General features: G+C 39.9%; 1 protein-coding gene across 7 annotated transcripts in view; it reads right to left on the reverse strand.

Annotated features, from left to right (window-relative positions):
- Positions 1-955: 955 nt before the first annotated feature.
- Positions 956-15649, reverse strand: part of LMO1 (LIM domain only 1) — a 132716-nt gene continuing 118022 nt past the window's right edge. For all 7 annotated transcript variants that reach the window (XM_087717626.1, XM_087717601.1, XM_087717622.1 and 4 more), the window contains one exon: positions 956-1231. In XM_087717626.1, coding sequence (XP_087573752.1) covers positions 1126-1231 — 106 coding nt within the window. In that variant the 3' untranslated portion in view covers positions 956-1125. The remainder of the gene's footprint in view (positions 1232-15649) is intronic.

The raw sequence follows: 15649 nt of genomic DNA on the forward strand, positions 1-15649 counted from the left end.
TTCACACAATTCTTTTTAAAAAAAGCAATTGGGGATCAGGCAGAAAGACATCATAGGACATTGGATTGGCAGTGTTATGATTACGGCTTTAAACATGGTCCTCTGTTGCTATATCCCTTCTTGACTCCCCCGGGGTTAAAGCAGTGCCAACCCTTTTAGAATTTAGAAACCTACTTTGCTCTATTGTTCTGGATGTTTGGGAGGAGTAAAGTGGATATTCTGCTCCTTCTGTAGGTTTTCTTTTTCTTTTGTTGAGAGAGTGTTTCCTTACTGCAGTGGGATAAATTATTACTAATGCTAGCATTATGTGCCGTTTCAAAGCTTATGATGAAGTATATGCTGCTTAAAGAGTGAAGTGGTTTATTTGCTTGAGTAACAAAGAGAAGAAAATATAACTGTCTAGAAATAAAGAATCCCGAACCAACAAAGATATTTTGTGTTCCACATCTGAATGAAGAAGACCATTCTTCTACTCTGAACTTTGTTTCTAATTGTTCCAAATTGTTTTTTTTACATCAGCAGTATAATTTAAAAGGCAGTGTGTGTAATCATTGTTGCTCTTGTTAATCAGTTGCAAGTCACCAATTTTTGCAAGTTTACTGAAAATTGCCTGAAGTCTTCCAGTTGTTCTGCCTCTGCTGTCTGCCAGCTCTTATGCTAGGTGGATAATTTAGGGTGAGCTGTGAGTGTTTGTTGCCTTTCCATATAAACAAAAAAGAGTTTTAGCATCGCCAGGAAACATTCATAATTTTTAATTCACACCTGTAATAAAATTGCATTACATTTTTCATAAAATAAATGTTCCAGTTTATATACAGAAAAACAGACTGTACAGAGCTTTCCCCCCAACTCCCCCCCTCCCAACTCACAAACATACAGGCAAATGCAGTGCTCAGCTAAGCAGGCACAACTGTACATCTAAAATTGTAACTGTTGTGTGTTATTTATGTGTGTGTGTGTGTGTGTGTGTGTGTGTGTGTGTGTGTGTGTGAAGAAATACTACAATGTAGATCGTCCTTTGGGGACCAAGGATTAAAAAAATATTGCAGGCAAGCTGAGAGACGCCCTTCACTGCTAGCTGTGGCTGAACGTCCATTCCACAGTGTTTCAGCCAAACTGGATTTGCTATTGAACTTGGGGCTCAAAGCTTCCATTCAGTTGCCCCTCCTCATAGTCCATCTGACACAAGATCATATTGTTCTTCAGGAAAAACTTGTCCCCCACGCAAAATCTAAAACACAATAAATAAACAAACCATTAGAAGCTACTTTGATAAATCCCAGAGCAAGGGAATGAAAACATCCTGTGTATTTGCACAATGTTTGCTTCTCCTTCCTATTTGTGAAAAGAGAGAGAGAGAGAGAGAGAGAGAGAGAGAGAGAGAGAGAGAGAGAGAGAGAGAGAGAGAGAGAGAGAGAGAACATTTACGTACATCATGTTTATTTCTTCTCCTATTTTTTTTTGCTTAATGACAGATTCAGATGATTCTATTTCACCTTCAGTGGTTCAATTATTATTTTTTAATCATTTAAGAAGTCTGTAAAACATAACCCACATTTGATCTACCATTAAGTCTGCCTCAGTGGGAAAAAGTGTCAGTTATTTAATTAATTGATAAATATTTATCTCCACAGAAGTGCATGCTTGTTTGCACTGCACCATTTAGCGTTTCTACCTTAGGCATCAAAGGGCCCTGCTACTCGAGAAATAATAATCAGAGGGAGAACATTTACCCTGGAATTTTCACATCTCAAAGTCAGCTTTGTTTAATTTATTTTCCTCTAAAATGTCAGTATTTTGGATACTTTTGACAAAATATCTTGAACTTCCAATTTAAGACTATCTCACAAAATCTTCTTAGTTCCAGGCTGAAGTCTAATTAAGAGAAGGCAGCATGAGTTCTGCCAAGGAACAGGACCATGGACAGTTCATTATGGATCTGGAAAGAGTCTTACTACAAAAGATTCAGGCCAGAATAAGAGGTCATCTAGACATTTAAGGGGAAGTGTGGTATCTGCCAAACTCAATTCCACTCAATCTCTTATTTTCCCAATGATAACTTCAATTCTGTCCTGCACTCACCTTAATTTGGGAGTTCATGAGAAAAAAAAACATCATGTAAAAATTGTATATAAAACAGTGTGTGTATTTGCGTGTGCATTATCAAAAGGAAGTATTCCTGTGATTTCTTTTTATCAGTTGTACCGATCTGTCATTAGTTAACTTCCCTTTAACACTCTGCATACTATTTACAGATAAATCTGTGCAACCCTAGAAGTTGGCGTATTCCAATAAGTGAAAAGACCAGAAAGGTGCAGATTAGGTACATTCAGATAAGGTACCAACTAGTCCTGCTGGCAGAATTGATTTACCTGGCTTTGTCTCATCTGAAAAACCTGCTGGTGCTTAAAAATGGATGGACACCTGATAGAAGGGTAATTTTGCAATGCTGGGAGCTCAAAAGTTAGGAAATCAAAACAGGGAGGGCGATTTTCTCAAATTATGCAAAGCAAAGGCTATGCTGACATTTCTTTTCTCACAAGAGTCATTTACAGGGTGGTATCTTCTGAAATGATTTATAAACCTTGATTCCTGCCCCTTGCATTGTCTGAGCGGTCGCACACTTGGGAAAGGACACATGGGGCACTGAGTTCAAATCTATGCTCATTGAAGGAAGGAATCCAAATTAACATTTTACATTTCTTCATAACACCCCTTTTTTCAAGGCTAAGAGGAGTCAGTGATTTTTTTAAAAAAAAATATCCTTCTAAATTTCATTTATCTGTCCTATGATCACCATCATTGCCTTGTGTTGTTTATGTTTCAGGTTTTAGAAATTTTTCCTAAAACAAAATACCCCAAAACTGGGCCCAGCTTTTGAGATATGGTATGACAAATGCAGAATAAAATGCAAAATTTTGCTTCCTACTATTTGGATGTTACACCTCTACTTGTGCATATGCTCTTTTTAGCAGCTCCAATTCAGAGTTGCTCATATTCAGCTCTTTATTCTTATAAGAGCCAAGGTGGCGCAGTGGTTAAAAGCAGCACTGCAGGCTACTGCTAGATCAGCAGGTCAGCGGTTCAAATCTCACCGGCTCAGGGTTGACTCAGCCTTCCATCCTTCCGAGGTGGGTAAAATGAGGACCCAGATTGTTGGGGGCAATATGCTGACTCTCTGTAAACCGCTTAGAGAGGCCTGAAAGGCCTATGAAGCGGTATATAAGTCTACTGCTATTGCTATTGCTATTGCTATTTTCTGCATATACTACTGCAGTATCCTGCCTGATATTTCCTCATTCTATTTCTGTATATTTGATTTCTTTCTTTTTAAATGAAGAACTTCTCATTGGGGTTGTCTCTATTAAAATTCCGTTCTATTGGTTTTACCCCCAATTCACTAACCTATCAAGCATATATTGAATTTAATTTTGCTTTTCTATATAGTATCATCTTGCTTATGCTGTGGTCTGCCATGTGCAAATCTAATAATATCCTGATTAATAGACAATGACATGCTCTCTCAGTAAATAAACAACCCGTAAATCTATCTTATGTCATCAAGTTCTGCTAGTGGTGGAACTATTGTTTAAAACTAAAAATTCTTCACAATACCCCCATCCAATTTGACCTAAAAAGCATGATATAGTATTACTGAGGCACTGTGAGAGATTTTGTTCAAAGCTTCTGCTGTCTTGGCTCACTCCTTCTTTAAATTTTAATCTATGTCTACATAAATTCTTATGAATAGAGGCTGTTTCACATTATATATTCATTGAACGCTGCACAAACATAAGCACCCTGTCTTGGTTGCCTTCTCTAATTACTTCCTCTGACATCCAGATGTCCATTTAAATGAATGATGGGTTAGAATTAGAGTCCTCTACACTGGCTTCCTCCATTCTGGCACTTCTAGATGCATTGAAATGGCAGCTTCTAAATCTGGAAGGCACCAGATGAGGGAAGAATGCTGGATATATTGTCTCTCAATACTTTAAACAAAGACATGGGGGCGGCTGTGTGTGTGTGGATGGATTGGAAGAGCCAGTTTTTTTTCCATCCCATCCCCAAATTGCATCTCAAGTTAATGATTATATATTTGAGGTGATACCTAGAAAGGGGATGGCGAGATGTGCATTACATGGGACCAGAACCATAATTGTTTACTCTTTTAATTTTTTTTCCAGCATAAGAAGGGTGATGATGAATGAGTGAATGGATGGATGGATGATACAAAACTAGTTATTTAAGGAGCTGCTAATGAGTCATGCAATGGCATTGAAGTATTCCTTAAATATTAGGGCAAATTTTAGAAGCCCAAACAGTGTGTGTGTGTGTGTGTGTGTGTGTGTGTGTGTTTACATACATACATACACACACACATACATACATCAAAGTGCATAGACAAATTTAGCAACATAGTACTACTTCTACTTTATATCTCATTATGGATGATTTGAATGTCTACATTTGTTAGCAGACATGTACCCTCTGCCATCAAGCCACACACTTCATTCAGACTAGGTTACTTGTCCTAAACTCAAAAGACAATGGGCCAGGACTCTCATGAAATCGCTGACTTTTCTTTCAAATTGTATTTCAAATGTTATTGGACCTAAATGGAATTCAGATAAAATTAGATGAACAATATGCTCTTCCGTTCAGTTTATATTGTGCCACACAATTATTGCCTACCCAATAGCCTGATCCTTCCACAACTCTGTGACTCACTGGGTTTGTGTCCTTTTGTCAGTGATGAAGTCAATTTTTGCTACTTTATTTGTAATTCTGAAAGATACATGGACCTTTCTTTGGAACTCTGTCAGCCTTCGACAAAAATGTAAAAAGGTTTGACACACAATGTAAAACTGAATGGAAGATCATACGATTCAACTAATTTTATTTGAATTTCATTCAGATCTAATAACATTTGAAATGTAATTTGGAGGGAAAAAAGTCACTGATGTCAAGGTAGTCCTGGCCCATTGCATTTTGAATTTAGGACAAATAATATTTTGTGGGGGGAAAAATGTATGTGTCTATAGAGAGGGAGTTGGGGATCCTAATTTCCTTCAAAATAACTCAAACTGTGCAGGAATACATAATGCATGTCAACGATATGGATTGAATGCATACATTTTTGCGCTTTGATAGAGAAGTAATGCATTTCTTCTCAGTAAGAGATCAGGAGCAACCATATAACCATAAGAAAATATGTTTGCTGGCAGCAGGAAACAGTAACCAAAGAATCTGAGACCTAACAAAATGCTTTGGAAAATGCATTACATTTCCCTATCCAATCTAGTTTGCACACCGAAAGGGATTATATGTTCTTTCCATCTAAAAAATATTGATAAGGATTAAATGTTCCTATACTACCAAGCATGTGAACTATTTCTAAAATAACTACAGGAAACATATTTTCTTTTCTCTCTTAATCCCAGTTTATATATTCTGCTGCTAACTGGGAGCTACAGTCCCCACAATTTTGAGCTGACTAAAGAACCATTATAAAGAAAGTAGGAGATATGGTTTCTTTTCACTTGAATGCCTAGAAAGGCTAATGCTGTTATACAGTTTTCCAAATGGAGAAAGGGAAAAATACAGAGAGTAACAGTTTTGTTTAAAAAAATGCATTATTTAGAATGAAGGAGAGTAAAGATTCAAGGAAAGAGATATGAAGGATAGAAATGTTAATTCCAAGGCCATCAAGAGAATGGGAGAATATCTATTGGCTTGGAAAGGCAAGAAGAAAAAGCACAGCATTTAAACTCTGGAATGATGACCTAGTATGGAAACTTTGCTTGTATATTGCAATAAGAAAAACTTCCTTGTTATATGGCTTCCTTCTTATGCACAATTATGTATTATTAATATTTTGTGTCCTTAGGACAGTTTTTCCCCCCATTCTGGTGTTGGCATGAACTAGTCCAGTGATGGCAAACCTTTTGTGGCTCGTGTGCCAAAAGTGGGGGCGAGTGCAGGGGGGTTGTGCATGGGCGTGCCACACCCATAATGCTATACGTATGACCCCAGCGCGCATGCACACATGACCCTTTTTTGTGCTCCCCCCATTTTTGGTGTGCTTTTTTCACCCTCCCCAGGCTTCAGAGGCTTTATAGGAGCCTGGGGAGAGGGAAAACAGCCCCCTGCCCCCCAGAGGCCCTTAGGCAGCTTTCCTGAAGCCTCTGGAGTGCGAAAAACCAGCCCTATGGGCAAACCAGAAGTTCAGGAACGGACTTCTGGTTTGCTCGTAGGGCCTGTTTTAGCCCTCCAGAGCCTTCAGGGGCCCTCTGGGGGCTTGCCTGAAGGCTCTGGAGGGCAAAAAATGACTTTACAAGCAACCCAGAAGTGACTTCCAGTTTCCTCGTAGGGTCATTTATTTGTCCTCCGGAGCCTTCAGGGAACCCTCTGGAAGCTAAAACTGGCCTTACAAGTAACCTGCAAGTGACTACTGGTTTGCTCATAGGGTCCTTTTTTGCCCTCTGGAACCTTCAGGAGATTTCAGGAGGGCAAAAAACGACTCTACGAGCAAACCAGAAGTACGTTATTGAACTTCCAGTTTGCCCTCAGGGCCGGTTTTTCGCACTCGGGAAGCTCCTGAAGACTCTAGAGGGCAAAAAATGGCCTCAAAAGAAGGCCAAAGTCAGCTTTCCAGGGCGCGCATGCATGCTGGCAAGCTGACAGGGCAATGCCTCGTGTGCCTGGACAAATGGTTCCACGTGCCACCTGTGACACGCGTGCCATAGGTTCGCCATCACAGGACTAGTCTCTGTTGTTTTCTTGGAAAAGATTTTTGGGAAATATTTTGCCCTTGCCTGCTTCCCAAGGCTGAGAGAGAATAACTGTCCCAAGGTTACACAGCTGGCTCTGTGCCTAAGGTAGAACTAGAACTCGTGGTCTTCCAGTTTCTAGCCCGGTGCCCTAAGCACTACACCAAACTCTCCCTCTCTTTATGCACAATAAAAATATTAATTTAGACAAGTTGTGTCTCTCACTTTCTTCAGGGTAAATCAATATTTAGTTACATATCAAAAGCACCAAAATGTGATGGAATGTGTCACTGGGAGAGTTTTGCCAACACAGAGCTTTCCCACAGAGGCCCAGATTAAGAGACATCACAGTCTCAAGTTGTTGTGTGTGTGGTGGGCAGAAGGTTAAGGCTGGTCACATCCTAAAATCTCTCAGGGTATGTTTAGCAGATTAAAAGGCTATATAGCTTTAGTTGGGCAAGATTCCATCCATTAGGTGTAAGCAAATAAAGGATTGGATCTGGCTTGACTTTGCTATGTTGTCTCTAGGCTTAGGCCTGATACAAAATGTACAACTGCACTTGATGTGAAAACTGACAAAAGAATCCCTAAAGCTGAGGCAATCAATCAAGCTGCTCCTTCTCCATTGCTAAGAGCAGTGGGGTAATAACAGTGTGTTCTTTGTCTGTCAACTAATAGCTCCTAAGCAATAAAAGTGGATGGGTTCTCCAAAACTCCACAGGTTCCAGCTGATCAACATTGCTCTCAGAAACAATTGGAAAGATTAAGAGCATTTTATGCTACTGTTCTGATACACCTACTGTCCTTTACACCAAATTGGCCGAATATGCCTATTATGTAACCTGTGAAGAATACACAAGGCAATAAAAAATATTGCAGAGAAAAGCACGGACATCACAGAATAAGCAAGGAAACCTTGTAACATGAAGCATTATCAAGATATCGTGATTCTGTCTCTACTCTCTAGCTATGCTCTTGATGACTGAATCAGAGTTTTTTCAGGGTTGAATTTACATCAGAGAGACCTCCACAATAATGACATAACTCCAGTTTGAATCTGCACCTTGAAATTTGACTCGCAAGGTTTCTCCAAGCATTCTGCTAATAGAGAAATGTTTCCCTTGCTGATTGAAAAATAGACATATGCTGGCTCACTACTTATTTTTGCTTTGAACGAAGAAGGAAAGACCCTCTGAAGGAGTAGTAATGCGAAATGAAGACCAAAGTTTTGCTACTGACACAAAGGCAGTGTGCATGGCACCTGCCTCTAGCCAAATCAGCTGGCTAGAGGCTTTAGAGTAGCAGATTTGTCAAGCGTTGTAATGCATTATGAAGACATCTTTTATGTATTAGGAATGACATTTTGGATAGTTGCAATCAAGGCCATTTCGCACATTATTGAAAGCAAATCTAGATTTCCCGCCAAATGTAAATAATCTGTTCAAGCCCTGATAAGTTTCCTGAACAATATAACAATTGTGTACTAGCTTTCTAAGAACAAAGAGCTGTGGTGGAGCAGTGGTTAGAAGGCAGTATTGCAGGCTAATTTTGCTGACTTCCCGCTGTTCGATTCTTATTGGCTTGAGGTTGACTCAGCCTTCCATCTTTCTGAGTTGATGAAATCGGCACCAAGATCAGGAGTCTCAAACTCGCGGAGTCATGTTGTTGTCATGTGATGTATCGTGACTTTTCCTCCATTGGCTAAAGTGGGGATGGGCGTGGGCAGCGCATGATGCATCTGGCCCGCAGGCTGCAAGTTTGACACCCCCGACCCCTAGATTGTTGGGGGTAATATTCTGACTCTGTAAACAATCTTCATGAGTACGTGAGGTGAACAGCAACACGGATTAAGCCATATCCAGAAGACCAGATCCATTTCTCTGGTGCATCTCCTCCATCCACTCATTCCTCTAATGATATTACACTATGGCTATCATCATCCTTAGCAAGCATGGCCATGCTCATAGCAGGGAATCTGGGTAATCACAGTTCATCACATTAGGCTGAAAGAAGTTGCTGAATAGAAGGAAAGTTAGTCAGCTCCACAGCATGAATATGAGAAGAAAGACTGAATGGGAGCACAGGAGAGGACTAAAAAGGAGAGTTTCATTTCATAGAATAGACCATTACTCAGTCTGAGCTTGGTTTGTGGAGATAACTCAACTACTGGCATTTCAGCAAGTCTGACCTACATCAGCTGTGGAGGGAGGAATATAGCTGAGAGGTAGAGCACATACAGCATTTTATAAACAAAAGGTCCAGCTAAAGAACTGAATATCAGGGGGAAAGAAAGGTCTCCACTTGAGTTCCAGAAGAGCTGCCAACTCATAGTGCTGGGCTAGATGAACAATTAATCTGACCCGATAGCCACTGTGAAGATAAAACATTCATAAACATAATTGCCATCATCATTACCGCCATTATTATCCTCCACCATCCCTGGAATGGCTGTCTCCTGTATCTCATAGCAAGAGGTTTTCTTTGCTATCATTTGAGTTGCTTTACATGGTACTTAACAAGCAAATAATCCCAAACCAAGTACCTTTAACAACTCCTAAAACAGGATTAAATGACAACATGCAGAGCGCCTTAACTAAACATACATTTTACATGTTGCCCACTAGCAGAGAAGGAAGAAGGAAGCTACCCACTGGGTTTAACTCTCTGGGACAATGCTCAGGGGGCAGAAGGGGGACAGAACTGGCAAAAATCATGTATTTTTCCCTTTAACAAACAATAGCATAACTCTGGCTGGAGTTATGCTCACGGGCACTTCGATCTAAGCCCATATGTTTCAATGAGTAACATTTCATGTGTATTTAAAAAAAAACAGCAGGTAAATTGCCTTTAAGATTCTTTTAAATGCTGCCTATAAATCTTGAAATGAGGTTGAGCATTTAAAAGAAAGAAAGGGGAGGAGGGGAGAGAGCAGAGCCCAAATCCAGTTCTCCTTTAACAAATTGCAAAAGAATTATTGCCAGGAAATATTTTAGAAGTAACAGTTAACGCTGACAGTAACACTAACAGCGAACTGCAGCAGATAATTAATGGAAACAGAGTGCTGAAGTAGTTTTGAATTTGTGCGTGCACATGTGTTTTTTTAAAAAGCAGTGTGCTAACAGATCAGACAAGTATCTGAAATGGGTTTAATTTCTGACTGCACATCTGTGTGACATATTAGAGGAAACAAACCATTCCAAAAAAACACCTTTTTTTGGACAGAGGTGAGTGAATGGTGAAATGTCTAAAGACTATTGTCTTAAAAGTTTGTAAATTAACTTTACCTCAGGGTAAATAGTTTGGGTTTTTTCACCTTTCATCCTACCAGATACAAGAAACATATTTATAATGTGGTCGTAAACACAATTTTAGCTAATGCTATATAACTCGTTGAGGGACATGGTGGCTCATTGGTTAAGACACTGAGCTTGTCGATCAGAAAGGTCAGCAGTTCAGCGGTTCGAATCCCTAGCTCTGTGTTACAGAGTGAGCTTCTGTTACTTGTCCTAGCTTCTGCCAAACTAGTAGTTCGAAAGCATGTAAAAATGCAAGTAGAAAAATAGGAACCACCTTTGGTGAGGTTGTGACAGAGTTTTGTGCACCTTTGGTGTTTAGTCATGCCAGCCACATGACCACGGAGACGTCTTCAGACAGCGCTGGCTCTTCGGCTTTGAAACGGAGATGAGCACCACCCCTTAGACTCGGGAATGGCTAGCACATATGTGTGAGGGAAACTTTACCTTTATATAACATGTATATACTGAAAATGTCAGTTCATTGTTTTTCCATTTCGGGAAATCAAATTCTACAGATAAATCTAGCTATTGTTCATTTAGTATATGGAACAACTGGGAGATTCCTTGTGTACTTGAATTCAGGAGATTACTGTTTAAACCTACACAATGTGTAAGTGAAATGAAATGCCATTATAATTTGAAAAATGGTAAAAAGAAATCTGGTGTTATTTTGTTCCGCTTGGTATCTACTCTATTCAACATATCCAGAGACAATTTTGTCTTTATTGCCAGTTCTTAGAAACTTGAGATTTCATAAGCAAAGTGCAAGGATAAGGAGAGAAGAAAAATATTTTCTCCTTTACACCCAACAACTATCATTGAATCATTTTTTCCACATGTCAAAGGCACCACAAATATATTTAAAATCAAATTTACTAATAAGACCTTAAAATATTTCTAGTATTTTCCAAGAAAGGCACTTATTGTACCAACTCTCTCCCCCCCAAAAAAACCAGAAATGTCAACACAACACCCTCTGTTTGAACCCACTAGATGTCACTATAGCCCTAACAGAATAGCCTATCAAATTGAACAACTTGATTGATTGTACCTGCCTCTTTCAAACAGAAAGGCAGCCTACTGTAAACAAATAATGCCAGCTTTGTGCTTGTTACAAACCCTTCAATAAAGCCACCACAAATGACAGTATATTCTCACTCATGCTGTAACTTCTGAGGTAAGTTTGGTCAGAAGAAATGACTCTGATAACATTAAAAAGCTAAATCACTCCACAAGAGGGGGCAGAAGAGATAGAAACAGAATATCCATGGTTTCTTAATGGCAGATATGTAATTCTTATGTGCCTTGTGACCATATACTACTGTCTGTGGATTTAGCAGTAAACATATTTCCGGGAATGCTTGCATAATAGAGCTAACTAAACAAGAAGGAAAGAGTTCTTGTTGGCTCCAGACTTGATGTGTCCCACAGATATTAGGACTATCCATGTTTACAGATCAACAACTTAGTTTCCATGTAATACAAAACATCTCAGTTGTGTGCAGGGAGGAGCATAAGCAATGATATGGATATAGAAGTTGTCTTAGCCAATATGTGACAGGGAGGCATAGGCCCAGCAATAAGGACCTATTTCTAGTGATTACAGAGAATGTTCAGTTGTCTAATGTGCAAAGTAGTCAAGACGTTGAATTATTTAGTCCGTTCACAACTTGTTTTAATTTATTAAATTCTACGTGTCCTGCTGTAAGCAAGCAATAGCGTTCCAAAACACTGTCCATGTGTGAGATACTATAAGCATAAACTTGATTATCTGGGCTTAAATAATAATTTAAACAGATAACTCCTGAGGATTATGGTATTTCAACAGAAGACTTCGGGAATCCCAAAAGGATGACATACTCCTGTTGGACTTCCCTGAAGTGGTAATTGAGAAGCTGACTGCATGTTGGAGGTACAGTCTGTCCTCCATTAATGATGGTAACTGGGACTGGGAACTCTGTTGCTAAGCAACCCATTTGCAAAAGTCACATGACCATGCCAACTTAATGATGGCAGCACTGGAAGTTCCAGTTGTGGTCATTAGGCAAATCCCGCAGGTTCATTAGGCATGACATGTGATTGCCATTTGCGATCGGCTTCCCAATGGACTTTGACACTGGCAGGGAAGGTTCCAAATGGTGATAATGTGACCACCGGCTTCGGCATGCAACCATCAACTGTGAGAAAGTTGCAAAGCACCTGAATTATGACCATGTGACTACAGGGCCATTACAGTGGCTGCAGCTTCAAGGACTGGCCACAAGTCTCTTTCTTCAGTCCATAACTTTGAATTTGTAATGATTAAATGATCATTAACTAAGGGCTTTTTGTAATCCCTTATTCATCTTGATTCTAGGCTGAAAAGCACCCAACATTGTAACCTTTACTCTTAGGTGAGCTGTTTCAGATTAATTATAACTTTTGCCTTTTTGTTTTGTTTTGTTAATCCTTCCCAAGGCTATTTTTATTGACTAAATTTATCTGCCACCATTTCAGTGACTAGCGACTTTGGGGCTTTTTAAGGTAGAGTGATCAGGACCATATTTAATATTCATGTATGGTTACACCACAGATTTGTGTAATGATATGTCATTATTAGAAGTTTCCTCTTCCTTGTCCCCTTTCTTGTTCTGCCTATCCCACATGTATAATTTGCCTTTTCTAATTTTATATTATAATTCTTTAGTGTTCAGTTGTTTCTCCAGGAGATTGAGATGGGGAAGGATAAAAAAAGTCAAGATAGTGGATGTGTCTGCATAATCGAAGCCCTGCCCTTTTGAAAGGGCTTGCAATGCTCACACCTGTACAAAAGGACAGAACTTCAATTATTATTTTTTTGCAATCTCCATCTTCACAGTCTTTACTCTCCCCTGCAGATGTCCCTATAGATGTTCCTTATTTGGAAGGCTCACATATGTCAAATGCTACAGGAACTCATTAATATCTAGAGTATTTGGCTTCTATACAAGCTAGAATTTGGCTAGTCCTGGGTCTGACCTCCTACGGAAGGCATCCTTTGTATGAACAGTTTGTCGTGGCTGGCTCTGGCATTTAATGTACAGGAGGATCTAACAGCATTATCTTCTTAAATGTTATTGATGAGAGGGGGTGGGACAATCCAGAGGGCTCTGTTCTGACCTAGGCTTCCCAACAGCCTGAAGCAAACTTCTTGTCCCAACAAAAATGACTTTTATTAATTTACTGTGAATTCTGCTCATTCACATTCAACAAAGTCTTTCGAGGGAGGATTTACAGTCACAGACCTTATCTGACTTAAAGAGCTGACAGGCTGATATCTGCAAAACGTGGCAAGGAATCTGAGAGAGTCATGAACCAATTAAGCAAACTAATTGCCTCCTGCAAACTCCCTTCCCCTTTCACTCCTCTTTTATTTCATCTGGGAGGGGCCATTCATTGTCCACATGTGGCCTTACTCCCAAGTCGACCCTTGTTCTTCAGCTGTTCCCTTTGTCTGACAACTCTGTGCATGCGCACACTGGGAAAAAGGCTTCAGCCGTTCGTCTGCCTCCCTGATGTCTGACTCTGAAGGCAGCTGATAACTGGAATACGGCTCTGCCCCTCTCTCTGCCACTGACACAGAGCCCTCATCAGAGCCTTCCCCAGACTCCAGGATTGGCCCATGTTCCTCCCCAACCTCCTCACTATCCGAATCTGCTGCCAGCTCCACTGGCCACTGGCAGGTCACAAAAGGCTCACAAGTTGAGGGTTCCAGATGAAAAATGCATAAAGCGGGTTGTTGTCATCCTTTAGGATTAACTCTGAGGTCATCTCCCTTCTGCTTTGTTCCAGAAAGATGGCCTATCTCTACATTTTATCAATTTGCTGTAATCTGGATGGGAATTTAGCCAGTCTATGATTTTATTTTCCATTCCAATACTTCTTCAAACATTTTGGCTGAATGGCCAACAGTATGCCAAGTGCCCCAATTTCTCTTTGAAAGCAAATATTCACAAAAATGCCAGAATATTAATCAAGTCGTTCTTGCTGGCTTTTCCACAGAGCTCAGTTTAAAAACTGCTCTCCTATTCTCTTTTTTTTTTTTGCTCTTAAATTATCCTCGAGTTGCAGAAAAATTGGAAATGCATCAATGAAAAAGGGAAAATATGGCGTAAAGCAATGCAGAGTTCCAGGAAATCTGCATGTGCAATGTATATTCAAATTTAATTAACACAATTAATAGCTCCTCCCCATAGATGGAAAGTACATGCCCAGGTGACCACTTGATCTCCTATAATCTGTTGTCCAAGTGTTAAGTGTTGAGAGACAATTCCAAGGTTCCTGAGAGTTGGACTGTGTAGTCCTTTCAATAAAATACACATTCCAAGAGAGGATTGTCCTGTGTTCAGTCTGAAATGTACAACTCCTTCCTTTGAAATAGGCCTGCTTCACCCAACAACTTTCCTTACTGCATAAATAGTTCCCAACTTTCCATTTCTGTGTCCATATATTCAGATCCATCAATCACAACTGCCTCTACCCAGGAAAGAAATGTCTGATTTTTTTTTTAAAAAATCCTCCAAATTGGCTTGAAAATTATAATTAGGGATATATTATCTGAAGTGTCAAAATCCTAAACATCTCTGAATGAGGACAAAAATCTCCCTTTGCTGCCATCTAGTTGTTATCTGGAGTTTTGAACTCTACTATAAGGAAGGCCCTTAGGGAGTGGTTTTACAATAAGCATGAAGCAAGAAACTCAAGAGTTGGTACTTTTTGTATTTCTTTTTTCAATTGCTTGGAAACTCAACTATATTTTTCTTAATGAAATGTTTGGAAATTAAGAAAACCATGCCCCGAATTAGTATTGTTTTCAACTCTATTTGCCAATCAAAGACGCAAAAGTCATTTTTGATTTTATGTATACGTGAAGATGAAGAAACATAGAGAGGACTTCTTTTTCTTCCCACATTGTGTTAAACCTTCCAGAAGAGGGCTGCTATTCTGATGGTATAATTCTGCATTTCTCTATAGAGATACTGAATGGAATATCCTCCTAGATCCGTGATGGCGAACTTATGGCACATGTACCAGAGGCAGCATGTAGCGCCCTCACTGTGGGCACGCAAGCCGTCGCCCCAGTTCAGCTCTGCCGCGCATTCATGCGTGAGCACCTCCTGACAGCCAGCTGGCCTATGGGTCTCTGCCATGCATTTGTGAGGCATGTGTGGGGAGCTGTGTGCGCATGTGCATGGTCCATGGCACGTGGTGCATATGCATTGGGAGTGGTGCACATGCGCAGGGGCCACACTGCATTGCATTTTGGGGGTTTGGGCACACAAGTGTGTTTTGGGCATTCGGTCTGGAAAAGGTTAGCCATCACTGTCGTAGATGATTGAATATAAGATTGCAGTCTTAATCTGGCCCTCAATCCTCTATGCATTTATACAAATTAGGTTTGGTTTGGTCCTGTTTCCAAACATTCTTTTGGACTGTGGCCCCTGGCATGACCTTTAAAGGCCAACAGTCATGCTTGAAAACTCACATCTACAGAAATAATATTTTCCTCCTCTTTAGATTCTGAGTACCAGGAAATTCTAACCAAACTGGGAAAAAAAAGGT

Source organism: Thamnophis sirtalis, unplaced genomic scaffold (genome assembly GCF_051295495.1).
Source record: "Thamnophis sirtalis isolate CommonGarterSnake01/CBP01778 unplaced genomic scaffold, rThaSir2_p1.2 scaffold_1, whole genome shotgun sequence".
In the NCBI taxonomy this organism is placed as follows: Eukaryota; Metazoa; Chordata; class Lepidosauria; order Squamata; family Natricidae; genus Thamnophis; species Thamnophis sirtalis.